The 16,372-nt window shown below is 43.8% G+C and overlaps 2 protein-coding genes across 2 annotated transcripts in view; both read right to left on the bottom strand.

Moving 5' to 3' along the window:
- Positions 1 to 2,667, bottom strand: part of LOC139654243 (enhancer of polycomb homolog 1-like) — a 32,153-nt gene extending 29,486 nt beyond the window's left edge. The window contains exons 1-2 of the mRNA XM_071531324.1: positions 2,538 to 2,667; positions 1,594 to 1,702 (exon numbers count right to left, since the gene is read on the bottom strand). The gene's annotated coding sequence lies outside the window, so the exon portion shown is untranslated. The remainder of the gene's footprint in view (positions 1 to 1,593; positions 1,703 to 2,537) is intronic.
- A 1,790-nt stretch (positions 2,668 to 4,457) lies between these two features.
- On the bottom strand, positions 4,458 to 13,626 carry LOC139654237 (integrin beta-1-B-like). Its single transcript, XM_071531318.1, has 14 exons — positions 13,576 to 13,626; positions 12,847 to 13,069; positions 11,364 to 11,534; positions 10,748 to 10,992; positions 9,972 to 10,127; positions 8,419 to 8,514; positions 8,175 to 8,264; positions 7,929 to 8,069; positions 7,565 to 7,770; positions 7,229 to 7,470; positions 6,826 to 7,048; positions 5,728 to 5,963; positions 4,913 to 5,079; positions 4,458 to 4,523 (listed from the first exon to the last, which is right to left on the bottom strand). The coding sequence occupies exons 3-14, from the start codon at positions 11,464 to 11,466 to the stop codon at positions 4,458 to 4,460; spliced, it is 1,971 nt and encodes a 656-aa protein (XP_071387419.1). The 5' UTR covers positions 11,467 to 11,534; positions 12,847 to 13,069; positions 13,576 to 13,626.
- Between the last annotated feature and the right edge of the window lie 2,746 nt (positions 13,627 to 16,372).

The following is a 16,372-nucleotide window of genomic DNA, read 5'->3' as shown; positions in this document are numbered from 1 at the left end:
ATTGATTTCAACCATATCGCCCAGCCCTACTGTCTATTGATGGATGATTAGAAAAATATCAAGATTTAGCCTATATAATCATAAATAGATGACATGCTTTGTGACATGGTGCATTATCCTGCTGGAAGTATCCATTTCACTGTTGCCATGAAGCAATGCGCCTGGTCAGTAACAATGTTTGGTACACTGTGGTGTTAAAACGATGCTTAATTGGTACTAAGGGGCCTAATGTCTACCAAGAAAACATTCCCCACATCATCACTCTAACATAACCAGTCTGTACCACTGACACCAGCCAGGATGGATCCATGGATTTATGCCATTTACGCCAATTTCCGACCCTGCCATCAGCATGTCGCAACAGAAAACAGGATTCGCTGGACCAGTTAACGTTTTTCCATTCTTCAGTCCAGTTCTGTCGCTCATGTGCCCACTGTAGCTTCATATTCTTGATCTTCGCTGACAAGAGTGGAACCTGGCATGGTCTTCTGCTGCTGTAGCCCAACGGCTTCAAGGTTCGACAAGTCTTCTGAGATGTCCTGCTGCAGGTCCCTGCTGTACTGAGCTGTTATTTGTGTAGTTGTGGCCCACCTGTTAACTTGAAAAAGTCTGCCCATTCTCCTCTTATCTCTCTCAACAACAAGGTGTTTTTGCCCTAAGGTTTGCAGCTGACTGGATGTTTTATGTTTATCACACCATTCTCAGTTAACTGTAGACACAGTAGTTCGCAAAAATCCCAGGAGGTCAGCCATTTCTGAGATGCTGGAACCATCATGTTATCATACCCATACCATCAAGTCATTTAAATCACAAACAGTAACTGAACCTCTCGACCCTGTCTGCATGCTTACCAAATAAATTCGATACTGAGCATATTCTACACAGGTTTTACACCACCACTAGCCCACACAGATGCAATAAGCTGCTCATGAATATGGCCAACAACAATTACTTTTAATGTCTCAGCTCTGTGCTCATTGATTTGGATGTAAAAGGGTAAAGCCTAATGATTATGAAGTAGTCAGTAAGCATCAATATGGTAAACTCTAATCTCTGCAATCAAGGCGTTACCACTAACCAGCCTCTCTTTTTCTGACTATTTATACACATTATTACAGTACCTTGTGCACATTATGCAAGAGAGCTCAAGCATTTGTTTAAATAGCCATTTTACACTCTTAATAACAATGTCATGCCACACATCAACTGTTTAACACCACGTAGGCCTATATTCTGTAAATACCTATACCTTTATAAATACCTATGATTTACCTAACCAAAGAGGTTGGTTCCTAGAATTATTTAAACATCCAGATCTAGACTGAACCCTCCTTCTCTCACATAAACAGGCTACACAAATTATAACTATTAACATATGCCATTGAGGTGACACTACTTTTATCCAAATACTCTTATAGTCCAACAAGTGCATACATTTGTAGTGTGGATAGCCCCAGAGGGAATCACACTCCTAACCCTGGCAGTGTTGTCACGCGCTTCACATTGTGCTATACAGGGCCACACAATGTGTGCATAATATATATTTTAATGTAACGTCTGAACTGAATGAGGAAGATAAGAAAGGCAAATAACCTGCAAGGGTGGGTGAGAATTCCTGTCATGGCCAGAAATGAATGATCCAGATGTAGTAGACTTATACGATATTCATCATCCATTTGGGAGCCGTAGGCACAGTGGAGGCCTGGAAAACACAGTGACAAAGAAAGTATAATAAAAGGAACAACACAATAAAAAGAAAAACAAATATATGGAAAAAGTATCACCTATGTATTCCAAACACAATTATTGGAGGCTAACCTGTGCAACACACACAGACAATATGTTATCAGCCTCAAAGATGCACCATGTATCGGTAATCCTTTTCTCCCCAAGGAGCATATTAAATGCCCCTAAACTGAATTATGTAGGAGCACAAAAGGCAATATTTGGAGCAAGATCTGTGACAATAATCGAAAATACTATCACACTAGCAATATCAAGTTGTACATGTGCTCCTTTTTCAATTTAATGCAGCATGAATTTATCTTAGGAGAATATCGCTTCGCAATGACAATAGTGTCGACCAAGTTTTGTTGCTACAACATCATGGGGTGCACATTAGTGCAAAACCATATATGGAGTAGTAGGGCATAAATAGAGCAGGACACGACACAGAAACAGCGTAGTCCTAAATCATGTCGGCAAACGTGGACAACAACCATGCACGGCTAAGATGCCAATTCCATAGCTGCTTTTAATGTGTTTATAACTCGTTTCAAGCCGTAAGATCTTACACAGCTGTGTTTGCACAAGGAACAGCGCCACCGAAGCTAGCTGACAGCCTGGCTAGACTGCTAGCTTAGCTCAGTTACCCTGACCCTGCGCCATTTACCAGCCAGCTAACAGTTTGCGGACAGACGGTCAGTAGTTTGATTTGAACTCGTCACTAACTTATCCACAATCAAACGGCGTCAATTTCGACTCCCGCGGACTTAACATAGGAATAAAACGAATGCCTGAGTGGAGTTGCAACTTACCTGCTGCTAGCAAAGCCACAGGGGAGGATGATGATGATGGCAGTTCTTCTTCTGGTTGTCATGCTAGCCAATGCTAACGCTGGTTAGCTCCCTTCAGGACGCCTCCGAGGAAAATGCTTTTCGATTTTAATGTTAAAAGTATGGCAAACTCATTCCGAGAGCTCGTTGGAAAACCAGCAGTGGTTGATACAAAGTGATATCCTCTCAGATCGTAAACTTGGATGAATCGCTAGGGTTTACTTCGCCAAAAAAAAGAAGCTTCAAACTGACCACCAAGCCACTTTGCAGGCGAATTGTGATTGGCTAGCGAATGCCACCAATCACCTGTGGAGAGCTCGGGGAAGATGAGCTCACTGGTCCCCCCCCCGCCCACATAATAACAACAATAACAATAATAATAAATGAAATAATAATGATAATATTAATAATACTAATAACCATTAGCATTATCACAGTTCATTTTATGCATTCAAATACTCTATAAGGAAGAGAGCAAACTAGACATTATTTACACATATTTAAATGCACAGACACAGAAAGGCAGCCACTTAGGGTGTGCTACTAATTTATTTAAGCCACTAACTGGCCAACAAGTGATGAGATGCAAAAGCTACAGTGCTTTGCAAACATGGTTGCAGTGTTTGTTATGTAACTGTCTCCGGGGCTGGTCGCCTCCCTCCCTCTCCCTCCTTCCCTCCCTCCCTCCCCCTCTCCCTCTCCCCCTGCCCCCTTCACATCAGTCTTGTCGCAGGGCAGGGCTGCCTCCACCCCGGCTGCCTCTGCTGGAATCGGGCTGACGCTGTGATATTTGCGGCCCACATTTTTCATCAGACACAGATGAAAGAGAGTGCTTGCACGGTGGAAGCATATGGAATCATTTTCTCTGATGCTCCACCACCACCACCCACTGGCTGTTAAAGCTGCATGCACGCCTGCCCAGTGACACCGGGAGTGGAGGAGGCTGGCGTTCGCTATGATTAATATTGCTTTACTCGACTCTCCCAGCAAGGTCATCAGCAGCCATCTGTAGGCAGTGAGAAACCCCTTAATATCCATCTAGATTTCAGCATCCCATTGTTCCTTTTTTTTTACTCTTACACGATTCAGTCCAATGCACTGCCTGGCAAACTGCTCATACACCAGCCATTCCTCTGAACTCTATACAGCTCTGGCTTGTACAGTCAGTGTATGGCAATGTATCAAGTCTGCAGCGATCTGAATGATGAATTCACCGGTGTCTGTTGGACTATGAGAGCACCAGGGAGCACCGGAGGCTTGGTTTCGTGTTGCTGTCAAAAAAGAGCTTGCTTCTATGACTGGGTGCTATAATGAACTGTAAATAAAATGGGAAGCTGCCCCGTCATTTCCAGCAGCATGACACTTTCTTCTCTTCTCATCTAGAGGGCAGTGGAGACCCATCTAAAGGCCTGTGTTTCACCGGCATCATAATGCATAATGCAGAGTGCTCACCTCCCTATCTCTCGCCTTCTGAGACCCAAGTAACACAGACAAACCCAAGCATCAGCATAAATACGAGATTTTCTTTACACATGGTTTACAAAATAATACACTCCACATATTTAGCAATTGAGAGGTAAAATAATGTGGGGATATTAATTTTACATGTATTCCACAGACAACTAACCTTCTAAAAGAAGCAGTTTATGTGAGAGGACAGCTGTTTGAATTTGCGTGCGTGCAGTGCATGCAGGGAAGGGAAGCGAAGGGAAGGGTTGGAGACTGACGGTCCAGAATAGCATATTAACATCAAAAGAGAGTAAGTCAGACATCAACATCCGTTTCCACCCTGCCAAACAAGTTGGACCTACTGCTGACAACAGTTCAGGTGAAGGATGTTGTTTCATTGTGTTGCACAACAGGGATCCTGATTGAAAAGAGGATCTGTTCCCATTTCCACTGTCACTGTTCTTTATACTTTGGGTTGACAGTAGTTGTGATGGCACTCTTGTAGATTGGATTGTCCCTCTGCAACAGAGTAGAAGCAAACATCATCATATGTGTGTTAATCTTTGTGTCACATTACTTCCGGTAAATTGCAGGCACTTAAGCTGAATTTATGTTGTTACTGTGCCATAAAAGATCCATCTTGACATGTATGTATACAATACTGAATGTATATTTGTAGAGGAATATATTATATATACAGTCTGCTGCTTATTTTGTCTCACGCTGTTGCCTTGCACTTAATGTGTTCTTCTGTCGTCTCTGCACCGTCTTTGCCAGTGTGCTCTTGTGTTACTGTGTTAGTTGTCAACATGTCCCTGCACCAATGTCACCGAGACAAATTCCTGCATTTATTGTACTGACTCTGACTGACAGACACTGACAGAAGGGTTTGTTTGGGCAGGGCTCACCCTGTTCCAGCGCCTCCTCTCCAGCTCGCTCTGGAAGCGGGCAAACTCCCTGCGGTCATGGATGCTGGTGAGTAGTTTCCATAGCAGCAACAAAGCCACACCCAGCACCACAACGGAGGCTGATACCACTGCGGTAATCACAACCACATTAGGACCTGATGGGCATTCTTGAGAGACAGAGCCAGACATTAAAGTTTATTAGGAAAAGAATACTGTAGATGGATTAACTCCAAAAATGTATTTCAGATTAAATAAACATGTGTTGCTGAATCTGTGTTATACACATTTAAAACTGCACTAGGCAACTTCTCATGTTAGCGGCTCCAAATAGCAGTGATACGTAACTTTTAGGAAAATTTGAACTTCAATACCCAGAAATTATGTAATGTGACGTCAGTAAACTTCACACAGCACGCTCATGTTTACCAACCCGACCAGTCTGTGATGTTTTATACTAAAGAATACAAAACTCTTGAGAGGCAAAAGATCTGGTGAGTCCAGCTTTCTCTGGATGGAGTGCTCCTCACTGCTGTTTAGGATACAGTTTGCATTTCACTCTTTAGTTTGGATTTGTTGCTTCATGTGGGCGGTGAATTTCATTAGGGCTAATAGAGAGACTCTACGGAGTCTCAATTAGAGGGACGGGACACTTTTCTCTGTAGTAGCAGCACTTTGTGTTTTAGCCTCATAAGATGGGTGTATTTTTACATAAAAGCCTTGCCTAGTGCAGCTTTAATTGATAAAGTGATTGGTTCTTATGTGTTATTCATAATATATGTTGATAGAGTCAAAAATATAAACTCTGGCCTGTCTACCTCGTTCCAGGGCTACCCGAATGTTGGCGGAGCCCTCTTTTTGTCCCATCCTCAGCAGGAAGTGCACCCTGCAGCCCTCGGTGTCCAGTTCCATGCACCTGTGCAGACCTGCAGAGGGCGGCACCACTGCTAGCACAGCAGGCTGCCCCACCAGAGTGAGGTTCAGGTGGGCACAGCTCATCTCACACTCCCTCAGATTCAAGCCCTGGGAGAAGGCTTTGCACAAGATGCACTCCCTACGGAAAGGAAGCCAGTATCATCTAAACTGCAAATATACTCTGAAACAAATAGCAGTGAAGGAAATTAAAGACAGGATTCACTTGTATCTTTTTGTAAATTATAAATATAGAAGGCTTTCAGGTGATGTAACACACGCTCTGTCTGCCATACTGGTGCTCAGCTCTTGGGCGACAGTGACTGTGAACAGTTTTGTTTTTTCTGGAATTTCTGTGCTGTTTTTGACTGGGAACTGATCATTTCGCCACTGATATGTCTGATCGACTTTGTGTTTACATAATGTTATAATGTTAGCTAGATAACCATAATATCTGGTCAGCTAACCATCACTGTCTTGTTGTTAACACATCAGATTTGCTAAGTAGTAGAAGTTAGCGTTAGTAGTGTCTAGTAGTTGCATGTTTACATTAACATTGGTTTGTTTGCTAAATTAGCTTGCTGGCTAGTTAGCTCTGTAACAAAGCCAAAAAAACAGCAGTTTGTTCAGGTTAACTGAGCTGAATATTCTCAAGCTACAACTCATAGTGCTTTGAAGTAGAGCCTAGGGCTAAAGACAAGACATTTTACTGCCTCACAGTAACCTACATTTGGAAACAAATGGACTTAATCAGACTAGTCACTTTTACTTATGACAGTAACTGACCTGACCTACACCCACACCACAACAATCTTTTTTCAGATAGCTTAACTGTCTTTTTTCAGCCCAGTTTTTATATATTTAGACATTTGTGCACAGCCAATTATCCAGCCTCCATGATGGCACCAGACATGGTTTCTAGCAGATTTGTTACATAACTGCAAGATCTCTATAGTCCATTAAAATTTTGAATGAAACTAACTGAACTGGCATGTTCATAGAACCTGTGCAAGGTGCAAATGCTGGGGCAGGAAGGGCAGAGGTCACAGGTCGGGCCCTGGAAGCGGTGGTCCTGGCAGATGCAGGTGCCACAGTGGCAGACCCCCCTGCCGGCACAGACCTGTCCATCCAGAGACAGACAAGGCTCCATGCTGAGAGGGCACTCGCACGCTCGGCCGCTGAATCCTGGGAGACACTCACACACCCCACACACACACCTGCCCTGCCCTGGGACCGTAAAATAGATGTTCATGAAGAGTTGAGCTATTCAACACTTGAAAAATGCAATATCTGCTCTTATTTTACTGCTAGGGAGCACAAAACAAATATGAAAACATGATGAATTTCAGGTGTTTTTGTGATGACCATGTATTGTGCTATAAGTGGTTGTCTGAGTCTTACCTACACCTCCGCACTGCAGCCCCTGGTAGTGATCACAGTTGAAATCATTGCATTCGCAGTACTGGCCATAATAAGCATGGTTGTGCTTTTTGCTGCTCTTATGACAAACACACTTCCCACAAACACACTCTCCATGTCCGCCGCACTGTTCTGATGCGTTGTCACGGCGACAAACATATGAGTCAACAGCCCCGCCTGACTCCACTCGATCGCATTCACACAACGTCCCGACTCGCCCCTCTTTACACCTGTAACAAAAACAAACGTCTGATGCTTGATTTCTTCGTTAATAACCTGGAATTAGGTTTCTCAAAAACAATTGATGCCATCAGGCTATTTCACCTGCATGCTCCACACTCCAGAGTGCCGTTGCCATGGCTACATGAAGGGCTGCGTGGGACCTTGTCCTTTTGACATGAGCAGTCACATATGGGGCTCAGCAGGACCTCCACCTCTTCACTATAGCCTTGGGGCTTAATAATAACACGGGACGGCCTCTGTGAACTAGTCACACACAGAGGTGCCGTAATGCTTACATTAAAGCTCACCTAGAAGGGAGGTGAAAATTCCTTGAGTGCAACCATAATGCTCCACTAATGAGGTAATCACAATCAGCATTACTGTCAATTTAACCGCGAATGGCCACATGCTAACAGCGGCACTTACACAATTTACCACACACAGAGCCAAGCACGCAGCTACACACCTCGTCACCGATGGAGATGTTGGAGCATCTCCTCCCCTGCTCCCCGTCCCTCTGCTTGCGGTCCTTACAGTGTGAAATATAGGAGATGCGAAAGCCTGGAGGCAGCTTGCTGTTTTCCATAACAACCTCAGAGGTCAGCGTCTGGGGGTCAAAAGCACAGTTAACCTCTTAAGTTGAGGAGGTGTCAGCAGGCTACACATATGAGGCTAACGACCTGTGTAGGAAGGGAGTTTCTGCCTCACTTACGTTGTATGCTTCGAGTATTATTTGCAGGATGTTGTGGGAGTTGTTGGAGAGCGTTCCGACGGCGCTTTTTGGGAAGATACTTCTCAGGCCCTGCAAGCAAACAATCACAGCAGCAACACACCGTTATCCCCGTCATAAATGAGCGAATACCTAAAGGAAACCGTCTCGCCGTAGCATCGGCAGTCGCCGTGTACGAAAAGAACCGGACAGACAATTACACAGATGGAGATTGACTCTGCTGTACCTTGTACAAGTGTGTGACATCTTCAGTCACTGCGAATATGATCTGGATGTTCTTCTGTTTCAGCTTCTCGGCAACGTGAGCCACCGAAGGATAGTCCTAATGGAGGGAAGTCAGGGAAGATGCAAAATGCAATGCATAATACTCAGGACAGAATATATATGTAATCAGTATTTAAGCACTCTCTGCCTCTCCCCTCTATCTCTGTCCTCCCCCTTTCCCTCCCATCTAACAACTCTTTCTGTCGCTCATTTCATTCACTCTCCCTGACAGACATTCCATTTCCCCCAAATAGATAAATAAATACCATTTAGAGAGGAGCGACATCCACATCTCGCACATCCATTTTCAGCCTTGGGTGGCCATTTATCCCAGACAGGAATAGATTAATAATGTATCTATATTCACTCTAACTGTCAACTGCCTGGACCGCTACGAGGTCAGGACATATGACACCCTCGTGAACCTAATGAGACGGCTATATAGGATGTGTAACGCACAGGGACAAACACACGGACGCACACAAGAGGATACACACACAAAAACATGCATGCAAATAGACACACACACACACCCACACACACACACACACACACACACACACACACACACACACAAGCACCCCCTCACGTACCAGTGGTGGAAAAAGTACTCAAATCCTTTAGTACTACCATAATGGAAAAACACTCCAGTGAAAACAGAAGTCCTGCATTCAAAAGTTTACTTACTTAAGTAAAAGTATAGAAGTATTATCAGTAAAATGTACTTAAGTATAAAAAGAAAAAAATACTCTTAATTCAGAGAGTCCTCTTCTTTCAGAGTGTTAAATTATTGATGCATTAACCTGTAAGAAGTATTTTAATGTCGTTGGCCTAACTACTCCATATACTGTTGGGGAGTTTAAACTCTAACAATGCAACATATTTTATGATCTTATTGTATTGTTTTGCATGTAAAACCTTATTCTGCAAAGTAGCTAGTAAGTACAGCCATCAGATAAGTGTAGAGGAGGAAAAAGTACAAGATTTCCCTCTGAAATGTAGTGGAGGAAAAGTAGAAAGTCTCACAAAATGGAAATACTGTATCTGAGTATCTGAATAAATGTACTTAGTTACTCTCCACCTCTGTCACGTACACACCAGCACCCATCCACACACAGACACAGTCAGATTAAGAGATGAAAGCCTCGGTTTGGATTACTCCACAGCCACTCCAGCTGTTTCCCATCAGGGTGTGCCTGTCAGCATCCTCTTTACCCAGGGAACTGTGCTGTTGATTCTGACCTTTAAATCACTGTCTTTGACTTCTGTCTACAGCAGCTCGGACCTCTATTTCGCTGCTAGGATTGCAGACGGGAATCAATTTAACACGCGCTGCAATATCTATTCCATAGGATAAACATCATACACTCTTCGGGGCGGCTGCTACCGAAAGCAGCAAGGGGCAACAGAGTGAAAAAAAACACCCACTCCACTGTAATGGCTTGTTCTGCCGAATTCGAGCTTTGGTCTTTCTCTGTGAATACAAGCAAAAATGATCTAAGATTGATAATAAACCTGGGAATTTCCTCGGGTGTACTCATTATTATGCAAGTGACACTTTCCGTCGTTGGGCAGAACGATGCCACCCAGCTTGCCGTCTCCAGCGAAGTGGAAGCCGGCGTCGGTGGAGAACACCAGCAGACGAGTCACGTTCCTCCAGCCGATCTGCTCCTGGAAGTGAAGAAAGGGACTTGTCATATAACCGTCAATCAATAAACCACCAATTGGCGGTGAATTGGGAACCGTGACTGATATAAGTGTTTCTGACAGGCTTTGGGAAAAGAATCCCCCTGTCTGCTTTTGTACATAACGATTTGAAAATGACTGTGGATGAGTAATGGTCTATGCTTCCATGTTCTTCAGGCCTCAAATCTTTAAAAAAAAACCCTTATAATGAAATTATTATAATACAATTCTTCATTCTTCATTCAATTGGTTCAGTTGAATGGGAGGGTTTTATTTGATGGGAGGGGAGCGGAGGGGCGGGATTGTTAAAAAATCTGACGGTTTTATTGATTAGAAATTTATATTTACCATTCACCATGAAAGATACTGTGTTTTCCAGGGAGTAAAAGTAATGGGACTTTTCATTTCATGGGGACTTAAATGAGTTAAAAAATGCAGCCGAAACTGGTTAGTATGTTTTCCCACAAAATGCTCAGTATTCTGAAATACACCTCTCATCTATTGTCTGCACTGTTTCCACTTCCTCCAGCTCACGCCCACCGAAACAAAAAAAACAACAATCTCTGTATTGTAGTCCCGCTCCCCGCTGTGCGTCCTCACTGTACCTCGCACACGGCGGCCTGCATCAGGGCATCCAGCCCCCCCTCCGGTGAGTCCAGGTTGCCGGAGATCCGCTGCCCCCCCACCAGCTCTGTGAAGAGGCTTCCGTTGGCGGTGAGGCTCAGGACGTGGCGGTAGGCGAAGGGCGGGGAGCAGGGCCACGGCTCGCTTCTCTTGCAGGGGTTCTGGAGCATGCCGTCGGCGGTGCTGATGTACGGCATCACCGTCTTGTCCACAAACGCGCCGAAGCCTTTCAGATTGGGAACGAATGGCAGACAGGTTGACGATGAGGGGCGGAGGTATAGCGTAAAAGTTTGGAGAAGTGATCCTGTGGCTGAAGGGTGCAAAGTGAATGAGTAATGCGCTGCCCTCCCTCGATGGCGACCGACGGCTTGTCCTTGAGCAAAGCACTTAATCCCCAATCGCTCCAGTGGTGCTGCTCAGTGGTCAGTAGTAAGATTAAGATTGTACTGGGCAGCTCCCAGGTGTGTATGTGTGTAATATTATGCAAGAGCACTGCTGAAAAAGAGCATGCGTGTATAGAAAATCTCGGACAAATAAAGATTAGAAACGGTAGACATACATTTCTGGTGATAAAGAAACTGAAATCTTATGACAGACCCATTCTGAAGTCGCTGGTTGTGTTCCTCATTTCTTCCATCAGGTCGGCCCCCAACTTCTTGACGCTGGGCAGGTCGTCCTCCATGGAGAAGGAGAGGTCCATCAGGTAGTACAGGTCTATTGGGTAGTCCTCCACACGCTTGAACTTCACCTCAAACGTCTGGGGCTCGCCTAGAAAGGGCAAATCTTGAGTTGCAGTACACAAACAACACCGCATATTTACAGACAGGGTGGAAACCCCAAGACATCTTCTCATCCATCTCAAGTAAACAACACTTTTTCACAAGAAAGTATTCAGACTTCAGAGGCCAGTTAGACTAAGACAAACTTTAACGTATATCAGCCAGTGGTTTTGTTAGTGCTAGTGTTTCTCCAAATTTAAGACCAAGTTTCCCATAAACAAAGAGGATCTTTGCTTCTTAGGCCAAAGCTTTTCTCTTTTGCTTTACTGAGGATAAACATTTTGTTAGTGATTTTTCCATCGGCCTTTAACTTGTTCCACCATCTGCCATTGCCAGAAACTCTGAAAGCTTTAGCTCTGTTTGCTCTGGAAGAACAGCGCCCTCTTCCTGTTTTGTGCCGTAAAGCAATCCAGCAGATTTCCCGCCAAATCCGACCCGGTGGCACACAATGTAAAATGAGTAGAGGCGGGTAGATGCTGCCATTCTTCTCAGCAGTGGTCTTGTTTGTTTAAGGTAATTATGCTAATGTCTCAGAATTAATGTGGTAATGATTTATTGATGTCAAAATGCTACACGTCAGACTTGCCATAGACATCTACATTTACCTGTGGCCTTGGCTCAAAATATGTCTTATAATCTTATATCTGACTGCTACCACAGACACAATTTAAACACAACTATTTCATCTGTTCATCACATCTGTTTATTAATATAAATTTGGAAATGTGTACATTTAATTTAACTGCGTACATTTAACTTAACTGCCATTATTGCTTTTACTACTGTTTTTATTTATTTGTTTTATTTTTAACTACATCGAGAGAAGCCAGGCGAAATTTCATTGTACATGAGTATAATGACAATTAAGATCTATTCTATTCTATTCTATTCTATTCTATTCTAGACAAATCCATCTTGAACTAACCATGTCAACTAACCATGACCCATTATCCCAGTGGCTTTCAACCTCTCTGACCACTTAAAATTAAGTAATGCCTACTCACGACCCCCTGTCACAGGCTGCATATGCAGAGGGCCCAACCAAAGAATGATTTTCCCTTTTCAGGTTGTTTCATTTGATTAACAGAGGAGGCCTAGAGGATGAAAGCTATTCAGTATTTCACAAGAGAAAAGCCAAAATTTTAGTAAAATAAAAAAAAAGACATATAGGCAAAAAAGAATACGTTTCTTTACTAGCCCATAAATCATCTCACGACCCCTCAAAATGATCTTGCGACCCCCTGGGGTATCCCGACCCCCCAGGTTGAGAACCACTGCATTATCCTCCACACAACACCCACCTGGCCTGAGGTGCAGCCGGACGCTCTGAGGCTGGAGCTGGGTGACATGCCGGTGGTGCGGCCGGCGTCTTTGTTCTCTGGGATGGAAGGTGATCTTCCGGTTCTTCAGAAGGACGGCGGAGCCTCTGGGGTCCTGCAGGCGGTCTGAAGGACAGCCCCGCCTCAGCAGCGCCCCGGCCGTGTCACAGCGCTCCCATATGTGCTGACCCACTTCTGTGAAATTCTTGACACACAGGTTCTAGGTTTAGTTCATTTACACATACTTTAAGGGTCAGCTGTTCTTTAAGGCAGGGTGACCCGCTGCATCTGTTCAGTGGGAGGGGGAAACTCTGGGACACTGCCTTTAAATGAAGAATTAATATCCAGAATCACAACTGAACAAAGAAAATGTACAAAGAAAATAAAGAGACTACAAAGGCTGTTTTTATGTAGCTGTGGTCAAGGAGGAACCTCCATCATATCAGCAGTGGACACATGACTGACTGATATCCAATATTTCAGTAAAGGCCAGACAATATATATGTATAAACGCTTGTGCTGTTTTTTGAAAATGTACAATTTATATTTTTGGCAGTGTTCCTCCTGACAGTCATGCCAATAAAGTAATTGAACTGAGGATTGCATTGAAAAGCATCACACGCGTGCGTCGCCCCCAGGCTATACACAGGAATGTGTTTACACCGCCGCTTTTCAGAGGGAAGCAGCGAGTGTTTTCCAGCACTCTCTCACCTCCTCAGTACACCAGGCACAGTGTGGCCCGGCTGCCAGGCATTCTCCACAGCTCCTGACCCCTCGACTTTGGCACTCGTGATCTGAATGGTCTGGAGGTGGAATAGAAACCAGCAAACAGCTATGCTTTCCCACTGCATGAGTGTAAAACCATGCTACATCTAACACAGGCAAAGCACGGTATTGTTTTCTGTTGTGGTTTGTGAACATTCTTGGTAGGGGTTCACTCCGTTTTTCATTTCCATTTTTGACATTTAGCTGATGCTTGTATCTTAGGCTGTTATGGGACATTCACATTACAGGCTACTAAAGCTACAAAATGGTCCGTTGGATGCAGCAATTAATACTGTCATACTGTCATAGCTTTGTTTTTGTCTCGTTTTTATTTATATTTGGCAAATAATCGTTCTTGTTAATTGAAATAATGACTCAAGTACATAATAAAATAAATGCACCTGGCCTATCCTACCTTCCCTCTACTCTGATTGGTTCATGCTTCACCGCATCATCAGGGTGTGGAAAAAAAGTTGAATCCAGCTGAAGTTTGTAGCTGCTACGTTTTACACACTGGTGTTTGTAGCTTCATGTCACTTCCATTGAAAATGAATGGCTTACTGTTGCTTTGTAGCCCGTAGTCTGAACGCGCCATTACACTTGTTGTTTCATTGTGACTTTTATCATCTCATCACGCCAGAAAGCGTCACTGTATGTAACAGGTTTGAACACTCAAAAATCTGATTTTGGTCACATTGCAGATAGGATTTTCAAAACCAGATATGGACATGGAAATCCAGACACAGATTTTAACAAGTACAGCCACAGGAGATGCTTAAAGGCCATTTTCAGGCCAAGTGTGGATCCACAGCGATCTGATCTCATAAAATCTGATCTTTAGAATCACATGGAAATTAGTATAACCACAGCCTCACTCAGACTTATAATGAGCGGGTAGGTGGGGGCTCAGCATCTTGCTACAGGACACATAGCTGTTGATGGCTGTTGTGGGGATCGAACCTGCGACCTTTCAGTTACAGGCCGGTCTCTCTAGCCACTAGGTCTCCCTGCCCGGGCCTCCTGGAAGCGACATCCAAAACATATCTGGTACTGGATCACTTTCAAAGGGGTGTTTTGAGGGGATATCATCAAGTTTATGTTCCTTTCCTACGCAAACAGCACCAAACGCACTTGGTATTCCAACGTAATAGCCATAGTAGGCCCAGTACAGATACAGCACAGTACTGAAAAAAACAAACTCACAATAATCCTGATTTTCACAATTTAAACCATGTTTGGATCGTACCCGTTTCATTTTATCAACATGACAACATGCTCTGCTAAAATGTCAGACTGAAGGGAACACATTTTCACCTGCTGCTGAAGTGTCACATCACGTCTGAATCCACTGCAACATTGCACTTTAAAACACAGCTGCTCAGCATTACAGAGACGAGAAGTGCAAATTTAGAGTGGCAAACCACCGGTATAGGACCCGGGCTACAATCTAAATGAGAATTTCTGAATAGGAAAGAATAATGAGACAGTTTACTTTTATTGCATCCTCAATGAGAAAAGTATTGACCTACCTCGAGTTCCTGTAGCGTTGTATCTGCAGCACAATAACAGGACAGCGGTGAATAGCAGGCTCATCTAAAAAAAAAAAAAAAAAAAAAGAGGAAAGCAAATTACTGACTAAAAATGTGGATCATTCTTTCCTTTCAAATCATTAAGGTGGAGTGGAGTTGTAATTGTTGTTTAAGGAAAATAATCTCTACAAAGGGGCCAGTCACAAAAGACCTCAATGTGAAAACCAATGGGTGTTTGGTTTACACAATCAAAATAAGAAGGAGAAGCACTTACCTTGAGAATGAGTGGCTGTGATGGCCTCAGATTCAACCATGTGGAGATAGAAATGGGAGGAGGAGGAGGAGGAGGAGGGTGGGGGGTGTCACTCCTCTCTGGAGGAGGGACCCCCACCCCCACCCCCCTTTCATCCTCTTTCTTACAGCAGCCACAAGTGGATCTGCCAGCTTATGTTTCAGGGAACCGAGCACCAAATGATCTCTTCAAGTGAGGCCAAAAGATAAAGAGAATAAGTCCTCGATTTTTCTGCTGAGGAAAGCTGAAGAAAAGCAAAGAAAAAAAAGGGGGAACTCTCTTTCTCTCTGTCATACTTGTCCTCAGCGGCGGGCTGATGCTGGAAAAACAAACGCTATCAACCGATGATCTTTCCTATACGCTCTGCCTGCTCGATTGTTTGCCCTGGCTGCCCACTGTGCGAGACTGAGGCCTATACAGGAAGACAGTGTTGACCTGACCGCATCGCAAATCTCTGAGCCTTCTGAGGACACAGTTCTCGCTCAAAATCCATCTCAAATATGCAGAGAAATCAGTTTCCCTTCTAGCAAAAAGGGTGGACCTCCGCTGCCTCAAACCATTGTGTTCATATCCAATGCCTTGTTACAGTAAATAGAGGAGTAAAATAAATTATAGGAAAGATGATCCACGGCAAACGGCAGATTTATTTGCATCCAACTGGTGGGATTGTAGTTTTATGCCGCGGACGAGCTGCTTCCCAGAACTATGTGGAAATAAACTGTCGAATGATCACATAGCATCACACACTAAAATAATAGAAGGATTATGTACGGTACTCAATTATAGACTGGGAGTAAATAGGCTGAGAATTTCCTCAAGATCAAGCGGCTTTCACTGCCCACTCTAAATCCACTGTATCTGCAAAAGACAATGGAATTAGTATGTGCGCAGAAATGAGATGGCCAATATATTCAAGCGACAG

Source organism: Centroberyx affinis, unplaced genomic scaffold (genome assembly GCF_046629955.1).
Source record: "Centroberyx affinis isolate AG114_WGS23_722 - 3 ecotype Tasmania unplaced genomic scaffold, CSIRO-AGI_Caff_v1 ptg002065l_1, whole genome shotgun sequence".
In the NCBI taxonomy this organism is placed as follows: domain Eukaryota; kingdom Metazoa; phylum Chordata; class Actinopteri; order Beryciformes; family Berycidae; genus Centroberyx; species Centroberyx affinis.
This window is presented reverse-complemented; position numbering and strand designations above follow the sequence as displayed.

What these genes read in the sequence shown, in the direction of transcription:
- LOC139654237 (XM_071531318.1), bottom strand. Translation starts at nt 11,466, where the DNA reads ATGGACCTCTCCTTCTCCATGGAGGACGACCTGCCCAGCGTCAAGAAG. An exon ending in ACACCCGAGGAAATTCCCAG is followed by an intron (nt 8,515 to 9,971) that starts GTTTATTATCAA and finishes TCCCTCCATTAG; the next exon opens with GACTATCCTTCGGTGGCTCA. An exon ending in TCGGGTAGCCCTGGAACGAG is followed by an intron (nt 5,080 to 5,727) that starts GTAGACAGGCCA and finishes CTGTCTCTCAAG; the next exon opens with AATGCCCATCAGGTCCTAAT.